The sequence below is a fragment of the Catharus ustulatus genome, chromosome 15 (genome assembly GCF_009819885.2).
Source record: "Catharus ustulatus isolate bCatUst1 chromosome 15, bCatUst1.pri.v2, whole genome shotgun sequence".
In the NCBI taxonomy this organism is placed as follows: Eukaryota; Metazoa; Chordata; class Aves; order Passeriformes; family Turdidae; genus Catharus; species Catharus ustulatus.
Window position 1 is genome coordinate 2,756,068 of NC_046235.1, and position 25,794 is coordinate 2,781,861.

Consider the following 25,794-nt stretch of genomic DNA (forward strand, 5'->3'; position numbering starts at 1 on the left):
ATCTGTACCATTGTTTCAGCTTCTGAAGTATCTTGTGATGGGACCAGAATTACCCATCTGAGTAGGTCTAGCTCACAAGCAGCCTGTAATAAACTGACTGGTGTAAATTTTCATGTTACCTAAAATACTAAATCACACTGTTAAAAAGGATTAGGACCACATTCATACTGGTATCACACCAAGAAGCTTCCATACTTATAACCCCCTTTTTATTTTAGTGTTGAAATGCATAATATACACGAGAACAGTAAGACATTGCTTCCTCCTCAGAAAGGGTGGAAGATTTAACACAAATATCACCCAGGAAGTTCAGAATAACCATGAACTGTGGGGGCACAGCTCAGAGAGCTGCCAGACCTCAAAACTGCAATAATGCCTTCAGTGCACACAACAATTATAAAATATACTGAAGAGGATCAGAAATAAAAATGAGAGTCACAAGAAGTCTCTAAGAAGATTGAAGAATAAAGCAGAAAGCTGAGAAAAGGATGATACCAACAAAAAGGGAATGAGCATCAAGAACAATTTTCTAATTTACAAAGTTTCTGAATAGTGGAAAGATGTGGTTGAATACAATTGTATTAGAGCAGTCACAGAACTAGACAATGTGCCTGCTATGTAGACATGATCAATACCACAAAGAATGCTGAGCAATGATATCAGAACAAGAGGAGAGAACATCATCTTCCTGGGAGTGTTTGGAAGTGCTCTTTATATTCAGTACTAGCCTATTTAAATACTATTCAGTCTGATCAATAATATACTAGGAATACATTGTTTTTAATCAAATATCTGGGAAGCCAAGTTCTAAATTCACTCTTTACTTTGCAATTGCATGTATACCTGCTAGTGAATGTTAATTTAGTACTGACAGTGGATGACATGGCCACTTACAAACACACTCAGACAAGAAGAGATTTGACAGAAGAACTCAATTCCTTCCTTCATAGTTTCTGCATTCCTGAAAACTCTGCATATGTCCTTTGACATATGGCTTGCTTCAGTTGCAAGTTGTATGTTAAGTTAGATTTTGTTCATACATTTGGAGAAGAAACCTCTTGACTGGATCTTCTGTTGGAGACTGGCCCCCAATCCAAGCTCATCCTTCACTGTAGGAGTTTACATTGCCCCTCTTCTCCTGCTCTGCTCCTCAGCCCCCACAAAAGCTCTGTGCTACTGTCCACCACTGCTTTAACTCCCAGCTAAATCCCACAGCAGAGCTCTGATCTCTTTGCTTACTCAGAAGTACAGCACACAAGCAGACAGCAAACCTTACACACTTACTACTGAAGTAATTTTTTAATTTTTATTTTTAATTTAATAGATTCTCTTTGCAGGGCAATGACTGCTTGGATGTCAATAAATACCAGCTTCTGGACTGTCTGCATGGCAGAAACATTTGCAGGACATGTAAAGCTAATTATTTTAACATGTGGCTCTATGATTGTAAGAATTAGAGGCGTGCCCTTGAGTCCTGATGCTTACTCTGGTATTTGGCACAGTTTTTCCTTCCTCAGCCACTGCCAAGAGATTCTAAAAAGCCAGAAGCTGCTGTGTGCCTGAAGCACAGCAAACCCTGGTTCCACCAACACATCACTCCCAAAGCAGCTGTGGATGCAAAGAATTCCTGACCAGGATCTGGACACTGCTGCTGAACTATTTCACACCCAGTTCTAAATCCTTACTGATGCAAAGATGGCAAGATGCAAAATTTATTTTAAGTCACCTTAACTATATTCAAGGTAGTGAAAAATATCTTAGATTGCTCTGAGATGTAGCAGATAACTGGCAGTAAGGAATAATTATTTGCAACATTCTGCCTTCCTAACAGACTTCCCTGCTGGAAGTCTCAAACACGGACGCCAGGAGGTTTCCTCATTGAAATGCAATGCGGGGATTCTGCCCAGTTTAACCAACTGTCACTTCCTCAAGCAGGCAGAACTTGATCCTCAGCTCCTGCACACTTCCAATCCCTGCAGCACCATGCACACCAGCAGTCCAGCCAAACCAAACCATTTGGGTGCCCACCTGCTGTAGATCTTCAAAACTTATGGCATTTTGATGGTATTTTTCACATTGGAAGATAGAAACACATGTTTTATTTTAAGATGAAATTAATTCTGACTTCAGCACTCTCTGTAGCCCTAATAATGGCTTTTAAACAGCATCAACTCAAGCTTTATGGGAAGGTATCTAGGACAAGCCAAAATAAGCTGAGACAGTGCAGTGTCTTTGTCTCCTGAAATCCTGTCTTTTTACCTAGAATAATCATAGATTTCAAAGATTATATCTCTCTATTATCTTTCTCTTTTTCAGCTGCATTAGATAATCAAAATCAGGACAGAGAAAATAGAAGTTGTCCCAAACCATCCTCATTACCTTTCCAATGTGCTTTTCCCTTATATGAAGGGCACACCAATGTTTATTCTGTAATATCTAAACCCAGTAAACCGTCTCCAAACAGAATCCCCTTGCCTCTCTGCCCTGTGGGGCTCACCACAGCATCCCATCTCTTGTCAGTGCTCCAGCCCTGAGGAATGTGCTAATTAGTACAATCAGGAAGAAGGAGAAAGGAGAACACCTCAGCCACATTTGGAAAGCCATTCTCTAAACCCCTGGGTGATGTGCTCTCCTGCAGATCCTGCTGGGATACAAAGAACACCTGAGAAGAATTTTCTGTGGGTTTGGGAAACAGATGGGAAGGGAGGAGAAACTGAGAGTGTTACCCAAATCAGGCAGGAGTTTACACTGTCTGCACTTTTCCACTGGGACTCAAGAAGGAGCTGAGATTCCAGCAGCAATAATTATCTCCTTCCTAGACAAATCAATACTTCCAAGAGCAGAGCAGAAGCAGAGTCATCAGGAGCATCTTACAACAATCATTGGTATTTTTTAATTCTTCTTTTTGAGTTCTCTGGTTTAGGCAGCTTCAAGAACAGCTACATAAAGGCTTTCCCCACATACAATTCTTCTTGGTTTACAAATATTCATGGTTATATTAATCACTAGGATGGTTCTTCAGAATTTTTTTCCCCAATGTTGCATGTTGTTCAAACATTCAGGAAGAAAAACTGTATTTTTAAAGTAAAGCTCCAGCTTTTCAGTTCTTTAACAAGCCTCCCTCATCCATGACAACAGTGAATATTAAACAGAAATCCAAATATTATTCTGAACAAAATGATCTAGAGAAAGCTTTTGATGCAAAAAAAATACAGTCCCTAATACTTTGCTGATTTTCAAGACTGAACTCCTATTCCAGCAGTCACCAACCTACCTGCCCCAACTAATCTTCCTGAAAACTCAACTAGGCCTCTAGTTTAAAGTAAGCACCTACAAATGGAACATCTTAGTGGAAACAGATTTAAGAGGGCTGCCATCCATGAGATAAACTGCTGCATTTGGGAATACTGGGCATTATTTTTAAAAACTAGTTTTAGAAGACCCAACAAAAGGGAAAATACTGAACAGGAATGCTCCATCTTGTCTGCATAGTCAGACTCCAGATCTTTGAAGAGACTGAGCTGCCTTGAAGCCATGCTTGTCCTTAGCCTGAATCCTGAGGCAGCTCACAAGCATCAAAGGCCAACCTCACCTGATGCCTGCCCAGCTCTGTGCCCTCCAAAACTGATTTCTTAAAGGCCTGCAGAAGGAAAAAGAACTCACTGCTCTTGCTCTACAAATACTCCTGGTCATGAAGACCTGGAATGTGAACTTAAACTGGATGAGATCCACCAGCTGAAAAGTGTTTTGCTGGCATGAGGCAGCCAAGAACAGTGGTAAGACCAAGCAATGAGTTCAGAGTCCCACCATGAGCCATTCAGAGCCGCAACGAGAGCACAAAGGTCAGACACAGCATCTTTGTTACAGACAAGATGGATTTTGGTTCATTAATGGCAAAACAAAGAATTTCATTGTACTTTGCACCATCCAGAGACTGCAACAGCCAGAAAGTGTTGACAACAAAAATGAGCTTCACTTCCCCTACCACTCTTTATCTACACAGGACTAAGGGCAAGTCTAAAAAAGCAAAAAATCCCTCACCTTCCCCTGATGGTTCAAAAACCATAAAGAAAAACATAACAGCACCTTGGATTCCTCACTGTAACTATAACAGCAACACAGCAACCTCCAGAGCTGCTGAATTAAAATCCAAGACTGGCTGCTTTTGTAGTTTTATAAATGGTGTCTCATACACAATGCAAAACCCACAGTCTGTCACACACATCAAGGAAAGTGAAATTTTAATTCAGGAGCCACATTAGTGTGAGGGATTCTATTACCTGAAGGCAAAACAATGATCCCTGCCATGACAGAAACATGTCTGTGAAAGCACTGTGTCATAGGGGAAGAATTAAAGGTAGTCTGGCATGCATTTTTGGGGATTTTTTACAATTAGAATTATGTGGGTGCCAGGTAGTCAGTTTTAGTCTTCTAAGCAAAGCAAGATGTGAAATCTTAACAAGTACTGAAGAGTTCTGGGGAGACCCTGACAGTGTAAAATGAGAAAAATACAAGGATGAAGCTGTCCTCATGGGTTCTCTTCCATCTCTTAATTTCTGCACAAAAGCTCCCATATATCTTGTTAGAGAAAGGCAAACTCCATCATGAGATCAACTCCCATGTAGCACAGCCTCCTGCACAGCTACAAGAGGGTCCTGGTTAAAAAAAAAAATCCCAATTTAAAACTCTTTTCTGTATTTCCCAGCTGAGAAAAGCTGAGATGATCTCACTGTCCAAAAAATATCTCTCTTTTGTTTGCAGTTCCATTGAAACAGGCAAAGATGCAACCACCTTGTCAAGAGCCTTCAAAAGGGACACCAGAACCTCCTTTAATCCAGGTCTGATTCCACATCAAGGCATCCAAAAAGGTCTTTTTAGTTTATTGAAAGGTAAGAAGCTTAAAAGCAGGATATCACCTCTCATTAAATACCATCAATACTCATTGTGAGATTTAAAGTCCTTAACCTGCTTCCTGTGGGAACATTTATGTACATCCCACATTTTACCTGAGACAACCCTGGAGATGAAGGTAACTACTGGGAAAGAAGAAGAAACAGGAAAGAAAAAAAAAAGAAATCTTATCGGAAAAATTATCCTCTCACCTCTGAAATAAGACAATCCTTGCCATGCTCATAAACAGATGTATTATTGAAATGCTGGATATTTTTTCCTGAAGTTACTAAACCATATTTCTGCTCTCAAAAAATGTTTTTATCAATTTGCATTTCAGAGTTCCTATCTCCAAACTTTTACTCATAGATCACAAAATCTAAACTAGATTAGATTTTGTGATCTAATCTAGGGGTTTTTTTTTGCTGTTCTATCCCCATAAATGTTGCAAACAAGTAAAATTTACATTTGATCCAGTGGTAGGAGCTCAAATTGAGACCCTGGAAGTCCCTGCTCCTGAAGGGGATGGGAGAACTAGAATGTAACTGTGGCACAGATGGGATCACAGGCTGAAGGCTTCAGATGTGCCTCAGATTCAGTCATTCATACACTTGGCAAAAGTGAGCTGATTTCAAAATGCATACATTAACAAGAAAAGGTGCAGGCCTGCCAGCTAGTTTTGCTACAGATTTTGACAGGCTAACTTTGTAAGGACATGGAAAAGATCCCTTAAAAAAGGGCATCAGAAAAGCACAGGAATTGTTAGCACACCAGACTTGATGAACAATTAGTCACAAGGAGACAAATCCATCAAAGTACCACAGAGGACTGAGCAGTTCTCAGCAGACAGATGAACACTCTGCCACTGCTCATTTCTAGTACTCCTTGTCACTGCAGAGCTAGAAGGAGAAATCAGCCACAAACTGAAGAAAGTTCATCCCAGCCATCATTTCTTTAAAATCCTCCTGGTGCTTACAAAGCCACATTGCTTAGTGAATGTAACAGAGCTCTCAAGATCTCCACTGATTCCTGAGCTGAATGGCATATTTGATATCTAGGCCAGAGGATCAGTCCCTGAGAAGCATCAGTTCCTGTTTTCACTTCACAGAACAACATCCATTTGCGCTGACACGGTGGCAATGGTCACTCCCAGCTCAGACAAAACTCTATGGGGACTGGAATCACTTTTCATAAAACAATCACAGAATGGTCTGGGTTGAACAGAACTTTCCAAGAGCATCCCATCCAACATCCCTGCCATGGAGCAGGACACCTTCCTGGCTGCTCCTGTTTGATTTCACTGTTTAGGACATAACCAGTATCTTCCTCAAAAAGAACTGCTCTCCAAATGGAAAAGATGTTGCATATCCAGCTCCTCAGTGACTCTGAATTAAACCTCAGGGATAATGGAAGCTTCTGGAAAACAATGAAGCATCAGTGCAAGCAATGCCAGCAAAGAGGGAAGCTGCAGGATGAAAAAGGAAGGGAAGAAAAACAACAAGAGATGTACTTTCTTTTGCTGTGCCTGAACACCAACAGTAAAGCAAAATTACCTGGACAAATGTAGACAGACCAAATGACTAAATCCAGATCTTCATTCAATTCCTGACTTCCTGGGACAACTTAAAGGAATCATCTAAACTCATTTGAATGAAAATTGAAATCTAACAGAACAGTCTCCCATGGCACTGCCAAAGAAGCTTTTCCATGCCCAGCAGTAAGGTAAGAGCCTTCAGCCCATGACAAACATAACAAATCTATTTGAAACACCTCCCAACTTCCAAGAAATCAAAGCAGCACAAGAGTTTGAGCAGAAGCTGTTTGAATCCAGAGGCACCTGCTATCAGCATCAGCACCATTCTGCAGGCACTTCCCAATGAACTTATAATCAGAAATCAAAACTGGCAGATTCACATTGCAGGTCTTCCTTTCAAAGCAATTTTTCTTTGCTTCCTTACTCTGTTCTCCTTGCCTGTTCCACACTTTCATTGTACAAGAAAATGCAGTGAAATGAAGTTTTACTTCAGAAAGGACAGAGGTTGTTCTCTACAGTACTGAGAAGTTGATGCTGATGGCCACAAGCACTGCTCACCTTACTGATGGGAGGGGGGAATATGACAACTCCAAAAGTTTGCAGTGACATTTAAGCAGCAACACTTGAAGGTTTTAAAATTTATGCACAACAATTTTTTTTTAATTTCAGGCTTTGTTCCCTGCAATGAGATACTCCATAGCTTTTACCTTTATATAACCAAATATTTCAAATTTTTTTTCTAATATCCAATAAATTCCCCCAAGACCTATCCTGCCTCTTGGCTGGTTGATGTTTGGTACCCAATACTGAATTGAGCTGAGTGCAGTAGGCAGGCCAGAAATCCCATAAGCCCCCCAATAATATGACTTTTCTCCCTGATAAGAACAAATTAAGCACGTTACTGACATTACTGCAGAAGAATTAATAAGCCCTAAAAAAAGGAAGTCTCAAAGAAGAGTGGAAGTATTCCCAATTACAGCATTAGTTTATTTATATTTCTAAATAAAAAAATAAAAATTTCATTACTGACTGAAGTTTAACTAACTTCATTAGCATGCTGATTTATCAGGTTCAATGATAAATTTTTCTGGCATTTTTGGTATTTAAAAGGAACAAAAATTTCAGAATATCCAACCAAAATCCCAACCCACCCCCTCAAGCAAAATAAGACACAGAGCAGTGAATACATAGGGGGGAAAAAAAGAAGAATACTCCTTCTAGGCGAACAAAATAGAAATCTTTCCTGCTTGAGCCTTGCTTGACACAAGGCTCCTAAACACCTTTGGAAGATTGAAGTATCAATTGTTTTTACTAATTACAAGTCAAATGTTATATCCCTGTAGCTGGTGAAGAGGTAGTTTTGGTTTTCCTGCTACATAATAATAAATATTATACAGACAAAAATAAACATGAGGAAAGCAATGTGCTAAACCCAAGAGTTAGAAGAAAGAAAAGAGATCAGATTATGCTGATCATTTAAGACACTGCTTTGTTTAGGGATTTTGTGCAGTAGTTTGCATAAGTTAGGAGACTACAGTGTTCAGAGACCCACACTAACATAGAGGAGCAGGAGTTCCCAATACTAAAACATTTGAAATTCAGAGCAGATTACCCATAACTTCTATTTTGTAGACCAAACAGAATATGCAGGCTTTAATAAATGCTTCTTTCATGCCTCTTTTCAGAATCTCTATTCCTAAGCCCATCACTCTGCCTTCTAAGCACACAGGCTTTGCCTTTTGGTGCCAAAGACCAAAGCACTTTTCCCACAGGATGTAGCAGAAGCCTTACCAGATCAGCACCAGCCTGGAGCAACACATCTGCCACATCTGTGTGTCCATTTTCACAGGCGTAGGTCAGAGCTGTGTCTCCCGTTGCTGTAGTGGCATGAACATTAGCTCCTACAAACACAACATTTAGTTCAGATTGGATATGTCCTTATCAAGGATTTCACATCACATAAGCACCAAAATCCCTGACAGTAGCTGTATCCTACTGACCAACAGCCTCCACAGCCCAAGGGCATTGCTCTCATGGCAAAAATTGCTCTCATAGTGAAAACACTGCAAGGAGAGGGAGGAAGCCAAGGCTTGCACCAAGCATGACTGACAATCTGAATAGTTAAATCTCTATGCTCACTTATTCCTACAGTCCCTCTACAGCAAGAGAGATTTCAGTTGTTACATCAAGTAAAAGGGAATCCAGACAGTTTTTGCAGATTGTCCATTTGACCTGGAGCTGTATGCCAAGGGAAACCAGACAAAATGCACATTACTGAATTAGTAATAATACAACAAACCCATACACTTCCACAAATTCCCCTTCTTTCCTGCTCTTTAAGATCATTTTGTTGAAATAATTTGTGTAGCTTCATATCCACCAGCTTTGTGAAAACTATGCATGACTCTTGATACATAACATTATCCTTAAAAAAAGAAATGCCAATGTGATTAGCCATTTTCTTATTTATAAGGTGTGAGGTATAATTAGAGACTCCCTGATGCCAAAACAAGGCTCCTTAATCAACTTTCTACACTATCAGCACTGAAGTGCAGGCAGTGAGCGTTCCAAGGGAGCTGGTGACAGGTGTCACATGCTGGTGTCACTGCACCAAGTGGCACAGTTGTTACTGTCCCTCGATGAGCAGGGAGCTTTACTTTCTAAAATTACAAATCCAGCCAATTTTATGTTTATTCTTAGAAAAGAGCACACAAATAAATCACCTTCCACAACAATGGAAGATATACCAAATACAGCTCCTTTTTATTTTAAGCAGAACACTTTAGACTCTACCAACTTTATAAACTGAAAGGTGAATATTGAAGCATCATTTTACCTCAAACTCCAGCAAGATTTAATTTTTACTACTCTGTAATGTAGCAGTAAAGCTCATTCATCACAGAAATTCAGCACATTCCAGAATCTGTCTTCACACTGGCTCCCAGCACACCATTCCCAAAGAACTGGTTATTCAGGGACACTGAATGCAGATAACCAGGCTTAGTAAAGCTGGAGTAGCAAGCAAAACCAAGCATTATCTGTATTAAAATTCTGTCCTAGATGCAGATAGCTGGAGACAACGTTTCTAATGAATGTGGATGCATTCTAGATACAGAACAGGATCACCTGCTCCAGGAGACACTTTTCTCTGTTAACAGTATCAAACAACACTGTTGTGCAACATCTGCTGTACCTTCTTGCTAATTTATCTGAGGATATTGTTTCTTGTTACAACACTGCCACTATCCAAACCCCAGGCATCCTCCAAATCACACAAAACACATCAAGTCCATGGCATCTGCGGGCTTAATCCCTTGCTCTGAACACATACCTGCTGCCAGCAAATATTTCACCAGTTCAAGATGACCTTCTTGAGCAGCTTCCATCAAAGGTGTTGAGCAACCAAGCTCTATATCAGCTCCTGCCTTAATAAGGAAGTCAGCGACTTCAGAAAAGCCTCCACAGCACGCCAGGGTCAGGGCTGTTTCCTGCGTTTCTTCTGTCTGTGCGTTGATATTTGCCCCTGGGGAACAAAAGAGCCATCACTGAGCTGGCCACACTCTGCCTGGGGAGGGGAATGCTCATCATCCCCACAGCAGTTTGGGTGTTTGAGCTCTGTTCTGTGGGTACAGCAGAGCAAGCTGCACAGGACACCAGCTGGCCACGGATCAGCGCGTCCTTCTGAGCGCTCCATCCGCGAGATCTCACCTTGTGCCAGCAGCAAGGCCACCATCTCTTCGTGGCCTTCCCGAGCAGCCTCCATCAGAGGAGTGTAACCCTCATCATTGACCTCCTCCAGGTTGGCTCCTCTCTCGATCAGCAGCGCTGCCAGCTCCACGTGCCCGCCGCAGGCAGCCAGGGTGAGCGGGGATTCGAAGGAATCCGCGGGCATGTTCACCTGGGCACCGCTGTCCAACAGCAGCCGCGCCACCTCCACGTGGCCATCCTGCAAGCACAGGGCAGCCCAGGAGTCAGAACTGAATCACCTCATGCTGTAGTTGCAACCATTATCACACTGAAAATGATTCTACAAAGACAGGGCCTTTTTATTTATTGTGGTGTCTTGGTTTAGTTTAGGTTTGCCAATTCTAATATATTTAATTTCTGTTGAGTGATAGGATTAGAAGCAAAAACAAGGCAGGTTTAAAATTCAAAAGAATAAAAAGAACTTAATAATACAGATAAGACTTTTAGACCACCTTCTTTTTTTTTCACATCTCCTAACAATCATATCCGAAGACACTTTAGTCAGCCCTTTGTTTGAATAATCATTTCAGTTTACTTCAAGGAGAGGAGTTTCTTTTTGTTTGGCTATAAGGAAAAATAAAGTTCTCTTGTATCTTCACTTTCATGACTCACATTTGCCTGGGAAAAAGCTGCAAATCCAGCGCACGTGGTTTGATTATGACAGTTATGGTAATACTTGGACCTAACCAACATTAAGGTTTCCATGTGCATCTAAGTCAGGTTTAAATGCATGGGGAATAAAAAGCTAGATATATGTTGGTGTTTCTATTTCTTGAGGGAAAAATTATGGCACAAGACTTAATTGTCCAGCACAATATTTGAGACACAACATACTAGAGATAGCAAACAAGTGCCATAAGTAATAAACCCACTCCATAACTAAACCTCAAAACAAGCATCAGAAAAATATTTTCCTATTCTTTGTAGTAGTAGTTGATTCATGACTGCTACAGACAAAAAACCAAAAAAGCCCCAATTGGCAACTTCTACACCCTGGGAAAGACACCTGCAGTGAAAATGAAGTGGGTAATAATAACGCAGGTAAAAGGAGGAGGGAAGACTTGGAAAAACTCATAAAGGTGACTGAAAAATGCCTTGGGGTGAAGTCACAGAATAAGAGAATTAGGATTGCCAGAACAATCTGAGTCCTTACGAATCAAGGCACATAGATTTATCTGTCAGCTTCTCAAGAAAATATTGTTAAACCTCACAGTTACTTGAAACAGAACAAGTACCTAAAATCCACATTTCACCTAAGGTGTACTTGGTAGAGAGCCACAACACTGGCAAAATCTTAAGCAGCCCATGAAGCAGGTCTTGGGTAACCTGAGCTGGACAGCAATCAGGGGTGCACATGAAACACAGGCTGCTGTTCTCAGAGGCTTGGCTAGAAGCCAAGAGCCACCTCATTAGAGGCATTAGCCTAAGTGTGGCACTGTCCTGACCAAAACAAACTCTGAGGCACTTACAAAAGAATTGGTGATCAGACACCAGACATCTCAGCAACCTGTACCTGCTGCATTCCTTAGATGGAAAGAGATGAAGACTGGGAACAGTCACAACAATTTGGTGGAACAGCTCCCTTGTGCAAGGGTGCAGCTGAATGATAACAAGAAACAAATTGCTTGTTATGGAGTTGGGACTTCAAAGGCTCATCTTCCTTTCTGCTGCTTTCAAATGTCAATACACACTCTGTAATGTCAGAACACCCAGTCTGAAACACCAAAAAGCTGAATACATACAGGGAAACCTCACAACTCTCTCCCCTGAATGAGGTGCTTCACAGCCTCTAAATGAAGCCAGCCCTTGGATTTTTCACCAGGAAATTAAGAAAAAGTAAAAAAATCCCAACCTAAACAGAACAGTGGGGCTGATTAACCTTTAGCCTGCAGTTGTGCTGCAATCTCCTTTAGGTGACAGCATGCACCCACTGTCCTTCTGAATTCCTCACTGGCACCAGGCTCTCCAGCAGGGAAGGCTATTCAAGGATACAATTACCAGCTCACTATCTGAAGGCTTGGACACAGCTCTCCGCTCTACAACCTGACCTTGGTCACTTGCATCATCACCTCACAACTGCACTGAAGGAACACTTGATCCTCCAGCTCTCAGCAGACCAGAGGAACACTGCAGCTATCTCCCAAGGATTACAGGCTACTGGGAGAAAATTCAGTTTCTCTCTTTTTACTGTGCTTCCTATGGAAATAAGGTCCCTGTTCTTCCTTCAAAGAATTTCCCCAACTTGAAGAAGAAAGAAAAGGTCACCCAAGATCTGTACAGAAATGGTTGCAGATATGCTTTGACACAATAGCACACTCTTTATTAAGATGATGCTCTTGGATAGGGAAGTTTTTCCTCAATGGCTGCATTGAAATTATGTGGACAGTTGTTAGAGAACTAAGGACTACATTATTTTTCAAAATAAAATGGTAGGTCAGAAGAAAAACCTCACAACCCCATTTACAGAAACCTAGAAGAGAGCAAATCATCTGTCCATGCAAAACACTTCTGGCAGTGATGAGCAGACAATTGCAATGCATCAATCATCCAGCTCAGTGCACTTCTGGAAGGCTCATTCCACAACACACTGAGAGATCTTATTTATAAAAACAAAGTGGAAAACACACTAAAAAAACACCCCAAGCCCCAAACTAGTGACTTGCACTGCAGATTAGTCACCCCTAAACTTCACACAGGGAGCATTTAAACCAACACCTCACCCCCCAAAAATCAGGGTATTTTTTCTTTGTGAGCAGTTAGAGTGAGAAGCTGGTGGGAGCTACAGGAAGCACTTTTTTACAATAACAACACACACATTCACTTGCAGCTCCCAAGCAGCTCATTACCCAAGGCTCACTCTTTTATCACCTCCTGCATTCCTCCCTCCCTAGGAGGGAACAGTACAAACAAAGGTATTTACCATGCAGGCCTCCATCAGCGCCGTGTGCATCTCATCTGTTTTGTGCTCTTGATCAGCTCCAGCTTCGAGCAAAAAACGAACCATATCTAAATGGCCTTCAAATGAAACACAGCAAAATAAGTAAGCATTCCACATCATCAGCTTTTAGTAGTACAGACAATATTCTTACAGAAATCATTCAGATTTTCACAGTTTGCTATCAGAATCTTCACAAGTTACAATTGGCAAACATGGCTTTTTAAAGTACTCTTTAAAAAATACCAATGCAAGGAGTCAGCAGCCTTCAGAAAGCCTTTGAGCTGTGAGATGGAGACAGACCTGTCTAATTCCAATTTACACAAGAACATTTCCTTGTGACTTCAAGCTACAAAACTGTGCTTATTGCCTACTGAACTGTACAGTGACAGATTATTTAAGAGTTCCAAGGTAGCATATAACTAGGGGGATTATCTTTTAGGGATGGGTCCATGTAGATCTGATCTTAACTTTAAGCTTTCTAATAACACAGACATATTTCTGAGAACTAAGATACACACATTATACCATATTATCTGACATTATTTTTAAAAGCTTCTACTGAGCTTTACCAAAACTTGATTTAAACTCTATTATACTTTGTGTCATTTTAGAAATTGCCCCTTTTAAGTTTTTAGTCCCTTGATGAGCATTCTTTTCTGAGGGGAGACTTAGCCTTACATAAACTGACAAGAAAACAATCAACCATCTTGTAAAAGATAATACAGGACATCTGTCATTCAAGGTTTTACATTCCATGACTGAATTAGGTCCTGGGTCAAAAGAAACAGGAATGACTTTCCAACACATTCAGGCATTTCCCTGTAAGGAACTACCATATGCTGTAGGAAATCCATGATAAATCCAGATGCAAGTCCTCAGATAGGTTACACACAGTATGAATCCTCAATCCTAGCCACAGAGGCAAAGCCTGAAGTTACTGTGACAATAATCCACATCCTTAGTTTCTATTTGCAGAAAAACAATGGTTGGAAAACAAACCACAGCAGTACAGTGGATCACCACAGCACTGTTAATTTAAATAGAAGCTTTAAAGAGCAAAAGAAATTAAGGTAAAAGTCCCTAGAAGTTCATTATATTTAAGAATTCATAGACATTCTTCCAAATTACACTGAAGGAAAAGAATCCAGTAAAAATGGAGGCATTGTCTCCCCATCAGATATTATAGAAACACACATTCCAACTTTGCATTTTCTGAAGAAACAACAGAGATGTTTTCAGAATTCACAGACAATTGGTGAGGGAAGTGGGAATGAAATAGAGAATGTGGCAGCAGGTAGAAGGAGAGAATGGTTGTGTGTCAAAGCACAAGTTTGGAGGTGGCCAGTTACAAGTTTTCATCTGCAGCATGTCAAACACATCCACTCCATCTGGACACAAACACAGACTTAATATCACTGCACCACATTGGGACATTGAGTTTAAAACCAAAATCCAGTTTTACAAAACTCTTAGGAAGATATTCCAAGTATTACTGGAAGTTTTAATCAGATAAATCCAAGCAAACAATTTAAACAAAAATACAAAACAAGGCAAGAGACAATACCTTTATAGCATGCGAGTGTAAGTGCACTTTCTTTGAACTCGTTGGAGTGAGTGTTGATTCCTGCACCATATTCCAGCAATACTCTTGCAACCTCAACATGCCCTGCACTGGCTGCTTCCATCAGGGGGGTGTGTCCATTCTCATTGTGGTCTTCTATGTTAGCACCAGCTTTCAGTAGCACCTTCACCACGTCCACAAAGCCCCCAGCACAGGCGTACGTGAGAGCCGTGTTCCCTGCAGAGGAGAGGATGCATGAGAGCCCTTCCCATCACCCACTCCTAACAGGGAGGGAGATCTGTGTTACCAGCTCACAACAAACCAAGTACATCACCAAAGCAGCTGCTTTTCACCTCACAGCAATGTTACTCCAGCCCATCAGTCCAGGCTGGGTATAAAATCCCAAGTAACTAAAACATGAAAGTTTTGATGCCAAGCCAGTATCACAAATCAGGGTTTTTTTAAGTTTGAATGTTATGTTTCCTACTTTAGTACAATAATTAGGTCAAATAATCATACACAAAAAGATTAATGAGTCATTTTTACTGTAGTGTTGGGGGTGGTTTTTTTGCTTTGTCTTTCTTTTTTTTTTTTTTTTTGTTCCCTAAGATTGTATCCTGTAATTCCTTGAAAACCTTCTACTGGCTGGTTGAGAATAAATTTATAATTTAAAACTCTGGTACTGTAAGTGATAGACACTCACATATGGCTCATGTTTTAAATGCTACAGCCAATTTTAAGGTAACTTTGCTTAACATGGCTAAACAGAAAGATAAAAGAATATCTCATAGTTCGGACATGTGACTTGTTTGAATATTTGAACAAAGCTTGAATTCTACCTTAATAAACAGATTCCAACTGCAGGTTAATGCTGTCAGTGAGGTTAGTTAAGCTGTGGTCAAGAAGCAGCAATATAGAAAACATTCAATGCACTGAAAGAATTTTAAGTCCTCTTTGGTAAAAAGGGAGAGACAGAAATAATGGTGTTGATGGGATGTGTCCTGTGGTTATTACCCAATTTTGGATAATAAATTTGGGTAATTTTGGATTATACCAATGAGAAGAGATAAACTTCATGTATTTTTCTTATCCTCTAACACCAGAGTGGTTTTTACAGGAACAATGCTTTCCATTAGAATTTATATTAAAACCCATCTTTAATAATGGCCAGTTAAGACTCCCAAACACATTTGCTGCAGATCTGGTCTATTCCTAACAGCTCCTGCCACGTTTTCTTGTGAATGGAAGTGTTAGACAAAAACACAGATGTTCAGAAGAGCTGTGTGCCTTGTGTGCCAGCCTTACTAACTGTGCTGCTGCTCCCCAGTTACCTGTGGAGGACTGTGCATTGACATCTGCACAATGGACAAGGAGGAGTTTAACAATATCCACGTAGCCTCCGCTGGCAGCTGCCATCAAGGGCGTGATGTCGCCTTTATTCCCTCGATCTTCGACGTTGGCGTGCATGGCTAGAAGCACCTGGGGGAAAAGTTCACTACACTGAGTAAACTGTAACACCCAAGCTTTTGTTTTTAGTTCAGTGGGGTTTTTGTGAGACTCACAGCCCAGTGCCAGCCCCAGGACCATTCACTGTTACTGCCTGCACTGGGCTCTGCTGCAGAAAATCCTGAGTTTCTACATTTGTTCATATTTAAGTTCCAGTGAAATATTGACATTTTTCAAAAGTCACAGGGCAGCTCACTGAGCAGGATGACAGCACAGAAACTGTCACCTGCAATAATGACCACGGTACCCACAGGTCAAGCTCACAGGTGAGAAGTTCTCTCCCTGTCCTGTGTTTTCACACCAAAATGTGAAGTTGGGTATTTCCAAGAACTATCACCTAAACATTTCAAAGCAGCTGCCCTCAGACACAGAAGTAATATAGCTCAAAATTAACAGAAATCAATGCACTGTTGATACAAATATAATTTTAAAAAGGGTTGTGTGGCTGAGACGTGAGCTTTTAGAAGGTGACCAATTGTATATTTGTGTTTCCTGCTATTCTAGACCCTCTTGTTTGGCAGAACAGCTGGACTGCATCTGGAACAATGCCAGAAAAGTAGATACATCACAAAACACAGGATGAATTCCTCAGACAAGTCCCTTCAACCTAAAGGCTCATGTGAGTCCATTTTCCATCAAAGAAACCCAATAACTAGAAAGCCACAATTAGCTGTATTCAGTGATATTCTATTGAAATTAAAAAAAAAATATATAATAACCATGATATAAAACGTTTACCCATAAAAGAAGCCCCTCAACCAATGTTTCACAAATGTTTACCCCTAACTGTATTTGTTACTTACTTGTGCCAATTCATAATATCCTGCTGAGCAGGCCAAGCAAAGCAGACTCTCCCCTTCCTCAGTGTGTTCATTTACACTCCGTCCTTCATCCAGCAGCTTCCTGACAGCATTCACATCCCCATCGGAGCATGCTTCCGCCAAACTGCGACTGCAAAATCAGGGACAGCCCCAAATCAGTGAGCTCAAAACACACCTGCAACAGTTGGGCAGCTTTCTAGGCAAGGAGGAAGCTTTTCAGTAAAGACTCTTGACTTCAGTGCTAAGCTTTAGTTGAAAATACACCTTGTATATATTTTTTTTCAAGTGTATTTCCACAGGTAAAATGGACATAAGACATTTTCCTTATTGTCTAAATTAGCTTGTTCTCATCAGTTCTAACTTGCAATATGCTCTCATACAGACCAGATGCAGAGAGGAGTGCTCAAAGCTGGTTTTGGTGGGGTTTGCAAGACGAGGGCAAACCTCACTGATGATATTCCCACTTCAGGAAATGCCAGACACACAGAGGCTGTGACGATGACAAACTGCTGACTGCAGGTGCCAAGGCAAATTTCTATTGCAGACAAAGCCAAAATTCACCAGTCAAGTATCACAGAGACCCCTGATATGAATACTGCAACCAGACAAACTTCTGTAATTAAGAGAGCAATCACCTAGCTAAGAACTTCACCTTACTTGAAGGGAACCAACTCTCTGGTACACAGAGCAGTAGGTTAGAAAGTAACTTTTTTTTTTTTTCCCCCTCACTTTTCTCTTTCCCTGTGAAGCCAATAATCTGATGGGACAGTAGTTACACCTTCAGATGCAATCTGCTTCTGCAGCTAGCAGGAGAACAGCTCCATTACCAAGTACTAACTATAAAATTATCTGAATTTGGAATAAAATCACATTCCATACCTGGGAAACCAGGGATGGTCAGCACATACAATTAACTGAATTTGAGTGTAAAATCCCATTGCAAAGTAGGAGAACCAGGGGTGCTCAGTACATACAAATAACTGAATTTGGAACAAAATCCCATTCCATATTAGGGAACCAGGGATGGTCAGTACTGAATTTGAAATAAAATCCCATCTTGTAGTTGGGGAACTGGGGATGGTGAGTACACACAATTGACAGAATTTGGAATAAAATCCCATTTTGTACTTAGGGAACTGGGGATGGTCAGGACACATAATTGACTGGACTTGGAATAAAATCCCATTGCACAGTAGAACCAGGGGTGCTCAGTACATACAATTGACTGAATTTGGAATAAAATCCCATTGCTCAGTTGGGGAACTGGGGTATGTCAGTACATACAATTGAGTGAATTTGGAATAAAATGCCCTTGCACAGCTGGGGAACTGGGGATGGTCAGGACATACAATTGACTGAATTTGGAATAAAATCCTATTGCACAGTAGAACCAGGGGTGCTCAGGACATACAATTAACAGAATTTGGAATAAAATGCCATTGCTCAGTAGGAGAAGCAGGGGTGCTCAGTACACATAATTGACTGAATTTGGAATAAAATGCCATTGCACAGTTGTGGAACTGGGGATGGACAGGACATACAATTAACAGAATTTGGAATAAAATCCCATTACACAGTTGGGGAATTTGGGATGGTCAGTACATACAATTGTCTGAACTTGGAATAAAATCCCATTCCACAGTTGGGGTACTGGGGATGGTCAGGACATACCATTGACTGAATTTGGAATAAAATGCCATTTTGTACTTAGGGAACTGGGGATGGTCAGGACATACAATTAACAGAATTTGGAATAAAATCTCATTGCACAGTAGGAGAAGCAGGGGTGCTCAGTACATACAATTAACAGAATTTGGAATGAAATGCCATTGCTCAGTTGGGGAACTGGGGATGGTCAGTACATACAATTAACAGAATTTGCAATAAAATCCCATTACACAGTTGGGGAACTGGGGATGGTCAGCACAATAATGAACAGAATTTGGAATAAAATGCACCTGCTCAGTACATACTTGTCCACCTGGCCGTTGTTGTGATTGTTCTCGGCTCTCATGCGGGTCAATGCCGCGGCCGCCTCGTCCAGCGCGCAGCTGACGGACGACGTCAGTCTCCGGAGAACCTCGGGATCTGCGAAGGCTTTGCCATCGGCAGTGGACAATTTACCAATTCCTTCAGTTCAGCGGCCGGGTTAGTAGGAAAGGCACACAAAAGAAATGCAAAGACACTGGTTTAGAGTTCAGCCACATGCGCTATTAGTTCAGAATCATTTGCAAACATGCCAGATAAATAGCTACTGACAACTAAACTATCTGCTAACATTTGCCCATCACCTGAATATTTAAGTAACCATAATACAGCAGTAAAAATCCAGTATCTTTCAACTGGCAGCTTTGTTACTTGTGCCAAAGTCTCAACCCATACCTTTGAAGAACTTAAAAAACCCCCAAAAAACATCATATTGGAAGAGTAAGGGTAAATCCAGACACTGAAGCCCAAAACCAGGAGTTTGGGAAAGAGGCTCAATTTAATATTTTCTGAATGTGAAGAATTTTTCAACTTAAAACACTTATTACCCCTTTCCCATCCAAACCAAAGCAGACTGAGCTCTAATAAACCTTTTTTTTTTTTTTTCCTAGGATTAGAAAAAAAACTTCAAAGTTTATTAGTTTAAATTCCCAGTAATTTACTACTCTAAACTGCCCAGCTCCAGCTACAGGAACAAAAGTTACAAAATGAAATTTCAAATATTTTAAGTATACTTGAAACCAATGCCTCTCCTTCACATACATAACACAGCAGAAATGCTTAGATTGAAGGAACTCCCTTACCAGTTTTTTTTTATAAGAGTTTCTTTATTCAAGTTTTACTCCACACAGGTTTTACTCCTCATAGTTAAGCACAGCCTATTTGACATGTGCCAACAATCACTGCAGTGTGGGCAGGGCATGTATCTTCATGTACAAATGTGCAAACAGCACAAACACCTCCCAGTCACCCACAAAAAAAACCCCCAAACATAAAACAATCAATTTCATGTGCTACAAAAAGCAAATAGTTACTGGTTTATAGATCAGCCACCTTCACCAGTCATAAATCAGTAACTTTTCAAAACTTTGAAAAGGGTCAAATTAGATACAAATATCTGGAAATAAGGCACCTTATCCCTCAGAAGATTTGCTCTTTGGTATGTGCATATCTCTCTGCAGGTTTGATTTACCCCACATTTCCCACAACCCACCTTGTAATTATTACAGAATAAATAATATTTTAAGTTTGAACGTTGTCTGCAGACAACATGTTTCCCCAGTTTGAGACCATCCAATTTTCTTCTTGATAATGTGAGAATCAATACCTACCAAATTTTTCCACCCTAAATCTCTTTATGCCAGCACACACCAAGCACACTGTGACTTTGGTGCAGTGCTCCAAGTGCTGGCTGACCACTGGCCATGATGGAGAATGTCCCTCCTGCCATTGAGAGACACCTCCCTGGGGTGCAGTAGCTTATTTGGCTGATGGAAATGAGTTATGGAGCTTCAGTGAGCTGCTTAAGAGACTTGTGCACCCCCTCCCTGGCTCCAACACCCCACATCTGGATCCCTTCAGCATTATCAAGGGGTTATGAAAATCAATTTATAACTAATTGCCCAGTCTGCAATAAAATCAGAAATCACACCTCCATCTGTCTGGGGTGGAAGCCTGGCTAGTCCAGAGCAATCAGAGCACAAAAATGAGGGGCCATGGACTCTTGGAGGCCACTGGCCACATGACCCCTTTCACCTCCAAACTATGGAGGCCATCACCTCTGTGGCCATTGCTGTTAAATATAGAAGGGTTATAAACAAGCCTCAAATGCCACAGCTCACATTTGTGTATTGGTGCAAACTGGATTTCCTGGTGGTAGAAAAGGGTTTAAAAGGGGCTGTCATCTCTGCAGCTGGAGCAGGTGGGACAGTGGGGGACAGTCACTGCAAAACTGGGTCAGGACAGCAATTTAGTACCAAATATACCAAGAAAGTGAGAGTTTTTCCACAGCTCTGCTCCCCAGGATGGCTCAGGGAGTAGTAACTGCTGAGATGTTTACACAAGCTATTTCTGGTGGCAGTGCTGGCTTAAGCTGCATTGCAGTGTACATAAAGCACTGCTGAAGGAAACACAAAGAATTAAGTCTTCACAACTCAGCCTCATCTGGGACTGCTGCTACCAAAGCTCAACACCGTGGTAAACAACATGGAAAAGTACTCAGACAAATCCACAGGACCCCTGAGCGAAGGCTAAAAACGCACAGATTTACCTTCCAAGGAGCAACAACTGCAGTTTCCCTCCACTTTAAAAAGGTCTAATTGAAGGAGCTGTTAACAGCTCTACTGTTGACAAAAGAAGTGGAAAATACAAAGTCCAGCCAAAAGAAATCAATCCAAAAAATCACCAAAACATCACCAGCAAACCTCCAAACAACCCAAACCCCCAGTGACCTGGCTCTCTGCAGCTACACTGGGTATCTCCCTCATTTCAGCTCACCAAGGCAGCAGAACTGACAGGTTCTACACTTCATACCTTCTCTGTTTTAAGTTGGTTGTGGCATTCATACCTGGGATTTCTGAAGGCACAAGTCACACCCCAGATCTCCAGTGCCTGGTAAAGACAAGCAAACCTGACCCACTACAGCTCTCCTATTCCCAAGAGTCTGTGCCCATGGATTAGAGCTGCTGGTCTCCTTGGAGGATTCACCAATCTCACATTGCTGGCTTTTCCTTCTGGACAAAGTGTGCTTACAGCTCACCCCAGTTTCTCACCTTGTTCCAAAAACTGAGCTATAGCCACACCAAGGCCTTTCAGAGGGTAACTGGAAGGTGCCTTTTATTTACCTCACCAGCTAGAGCTCAACCCAGGTGCCATCCCCAGCTCTTAATTTCATATTTTTATATTGCACATGCCAAAACTAAACAACAGCCACAGAAGACATCAGAGTTGACACTTGTTTGGCTGGCTGGAGTCAAAGGGAGACAGACTACAAGAATTACCACTGCAGACACACATTCATTCACTCCCCTTTTGCACACTATACTCAATAATTTACTATATAATAACAATTTGAAGTTTTTATTTTGCTATGATTTAGGATGACTCTGGCAGAATCTTAATGTTGTAATGCTCATGTGTCTTTTAATCTCTAATTTACTTAATTTTGTGCCCAAATCACTTATTCTTGTGTCACTCTCATACACACAGGGACTCCAGCAGTCTGATTTATGTGCAGGATCTTGGACAAAATTCTTCTTGCTTCCTCCCATCCAACAAATACTGAAAGCATTCTCAGGACCATTCTGTGCACTCCTGCACAAGAGTGATCACAATTTCTCACATTATTACAGTCTCTCTGACATATTACTGATCTGACACTACCTGAACTGTACTCATTCTGTACTTCCTGGAATATTACACACAAGCCTCCATACAAGATATCCTTTCAATTTTTTCATGGACTGATCACTATTGCAGGTTTAAGTTTGAAAAGAGAATATGGGACCATTGTTTTGTACTGACAACAGTCCACAGTCATTAATTGTACAGAGGATGTTTCTAATGCAAGGTTACAGTTTAACACTAAAATTATGAAGAGTATGTACTTCAGCAAGCCAGAGGGAAGTGCCTTCATCCAACACAAGCTGCCATGCAAAAACCAAAAAGGTGGATTCAAAAATAGCTTGGATAGAATTACTGTAAAGCCTGTACCTTATAAAAATCTAAGAACAGTGGCCCTGAAAGTCACTGTTTCAGGACCTAAGTCACACATATTCCTAAACAACAGACAACTGGAAGAATAGAGAGTGGAGAGACTTTCACCTGTACTGTGATGCTCCTGCTTTTCCCTCTGCAGAGGGCCCACATATCTTCAGATGAGAAGAGCCAGACACATCCTCACATCTTCTGTAGTGGGCAGTTCTTCATCTGAGCACCTGCTGCTGGAGCCATGTGCCAGCTGCTCACAAAGCTGGCAGAACAAGGCCAGCAGCACTACCCAGCAATGGCAGAGGTTGACTGAACCCAGGGTCAGATATTCCACACCCTAATGCCATATTACTGAACTATTGAAATTAGCCTGAAGTTGATTACAGAGGTGCATTAGAACAAGGAACTCCCCTTTAAAGGGAAAAGTTTGCTCATCAGATACACACCTATGCTCCTATAACCAACACTCCAATTTCCTTGTTGACTTTCAGACTCATCAGGTTATTCCCACCTTGTAACTACCAAGGTTAGAGTGTCAAGGCAACCTGAAATGAGCTGGTAACTTCTCAGTGTGATCTGAGTTTACCAAGCCAGAGATACAGATACTAGCTCAAAAAAGAAAAAGAAAAGGAAACACCAACAGGTTTGTGACTTTGGAAAACACAGTTAAGTCCCTCACAGGACACACAGCTAGTGTCAACATACACTTTGAGCATTAAAGGAGACTGCTCCAAAAATCTACATATCCAAGAGATAATGTCCAATAATCGTCACAAAGCCTTGCAGATTCAGTGGTGGTTTTGTGCTTTCCCAGTCAGTTCCAGCACATTGCATGTTCTAACACACATTGGAGGACATTTACTTGTAACACATCCAATTTATGCCCTCATGTTCATCACAAATTCTAAACCCAACTTCAGTTTGTACAGAATCACCTGGGGGTCCTTAAGGGCTTGCACACTGTAAGGAGAGATTATGATGGAAATGTGGACAGCTTTAGAAGGCCCAAAGAAATAAAAAATGACAACTGTGACACAGAAATGTGGCTCTTATCTTTTTACCAGTATGTCAGGAATCTGCTCTAATCAGCCTGGTGTACAACACCTCAAACAAGGTGAAGAGGGTTCAAGCAAGGAGAGGAACTTCTAGGTTCTTTACTGGAATCTCCATTCAGAGGAAAGGAGAAGTTCTGGACTGTCCAAAGCCTCATGCCAAGAGCAGTGACTCCACCAGAACAGAACTGACTCCGGCACATCACAGAGCTGCTGCCAGACAAGCAGGCAACAAGAACTGAACACACACTGCTCTGTAAGGTCTGGGGGGGCTGAGTGGCAAAGTTACACACTGCCTGTGTAACTAACAAAAAAGACATCTCTGATGATGTCTAAATATTTTCCTCCAACACAAATTTCATATTACATCAGTTTCAGAACCAGTAAACCAAAGAAAAGCATCCTCCATTTGTTTTTAGAGAGCAGTCCAAAGCCAAGCAAACCCAAAGGAACAGTCATCAGCAGTTTCATTGCATTAAGAAATCTAATTTGCAGCATCAGAATGAGGGACATAAATACATTTACAGTTTTTTGAATGTATCTTAAATATTTACATGTAGCTTATTGTATGTTGATTGCTCAGGCTGAAGTGCTCAAAGCAAAAGCCACATATTGAGTAGGGCTCTCCAGGTAAAGAAATGAGAAAATACTAATAATTCATTCAAGTGCACTTATAATTTAAAATTCACATGCTTTAAAAAACTTACAAATGAAGTGTTGTTAACTAATTCACACTAAGATAAAGAATATTAGAATTCCAAGGAAAGTGTACTTGTAGTATAAGGAAAATAACTGAGTATAGCCTGAGCACTGTCATTTGGGATTTTTGGGTAAGTATTTCTGTTTTTTTTTTTTTTTGGAAGAAAAGTATTATCCAGAATGCTTCGCCATTTTTCAGTGGGTCATTTCAACACTACCATTCCCAGGCATGGAACAGTTTGATCTGGCAGGGATTATTTTAGCTTTGTTTTCTGAAACACTAAAAAAACTACATTGAGGCTTTCAGTGTTTCCAAGCCAAGCACACGCCTTTGGAAATCACTACCACTGAAAATCACAGTTCTGGTCTGAGCTCAGCTCAGCTCCAGAGCAATGAAAACTCACTGTACCTCCACAGCCCTGCTGTATCTGCACTTCACACATTTTTATATACACATGGTACAAATTTTCACTATAAAACTATTTTCCCATCTCACCAAGTGTACGGTACAAACAGAACTCGCTGGCTGCAATTTTAATTTTTCTTCTTCTCAATTAGTATTTGGATATGCTAAATAAAATTCATTCAGCATGAAATTAAGAGCTACAGCTTAAGGGTTTTTTTTAAAAATTTATTAATTAGCATTTTGCAATATTTCATGTGTCACCATCACAGTTTCCCATAGACTTCAAGAGCAGCTGAGTTCTCAATTGCTACAAATCATATCCCTGACAGCAAACTGTGACACTCAAAAATGACATTTTCAGTGCAATCTGAAAAATCATGTTCAGATCATCTGCTGAGCATTTTCTGGCAAAAGCAGAAATTTATTCTCCTGGATTGTATTTCATGGTCCTTACCTCAAAATATCCCTTCTTCACAAATCCCACTCTTAAACATAATAGGAAATCACCCACAATATCCACTAGCAACACAAGTGAAATGGGATGCCTGAAAAAAACCTGAAAGACCATTACAACATGCACACACTTTTAGAGAAAACTTCCCCTAATTCCAGCTCCCAATTTTCACTTACTTGACACTACAAACTCTTAATATCACACTTGCATTGACATCTATTTCAATGCACTTGTGGGAACAGGAGCCAGCAATCTCCATCACATTCTCTCCTCTTTCCAGCACAGCAGCTGGAGCTGTGAGATTTTCCTTTTCCAGAATCAAAAGCCAGGAAGTACTTCTCCACAATTAGTTCTTACTGTTATTTCAGGAACATTTTGATGGCAAGGGTTCCTTTTTGAGATCATCTCCTTTTACATTACTGTGCTCAAATATCTTCACCCTCTGAAAATTAATTTTAAATACCATACAAACACAAATTCTTGATTAACTAG

The 25,794-nt window shown here is 40.8% G+C and overlaps 1 protein-coding gene across 11 annotated transcripts in view; it reads right to left on the reverse strand.

The window, feature by feature from the left end:
• LOC117003322 (ankyrin repeat and KH domain-containing protein 1) overlaps window positions 1-25,794 on the reverse strand; it is a 100,920-nt gene that overhangs the window by 46,624 nt on the left and 28,502 nt on the right. For all 11 annotated transcript variants that reach the window (XM_033073187.2, XM_033073190.2, XM_033073189.2 and 8 more), the window contains exons 3-10: window positions 18,971-19,127; window positions 16,980-17,127; window positions 16,002-16,149; window positions 14,674-14,907; window positions 13,092-13,186; window positions 10,133-10,370; window positions 9,756-9,947; window positions 8,216-8,325 (exon numbers count right to left, since the gene is read on the reverse strand). In XM_033073187.2, the coding sequence (XP_032929078.1) occupies window positions 8,216-8,325; window positions 9,756-9,947; window positions 10,133-10,370; window positions 13,092-13,186; window positions 14,674-14,907; window positions 16,002-16,149; window positions 16,980-17,127; window positions 18,971-19,127 (1,322 nt within the window). The remainder of the gene's footprint in view (window positions 1-8,215; window positions 8,326-9,755; window positions 9,948-10,132; window positions 10,371-13,091; window positions 13,187-14,673; window positions 14,908-16,001; window positions 16,150-16,979; window positions 17,128-18,970; window positions 19,128-25,794) is intronic.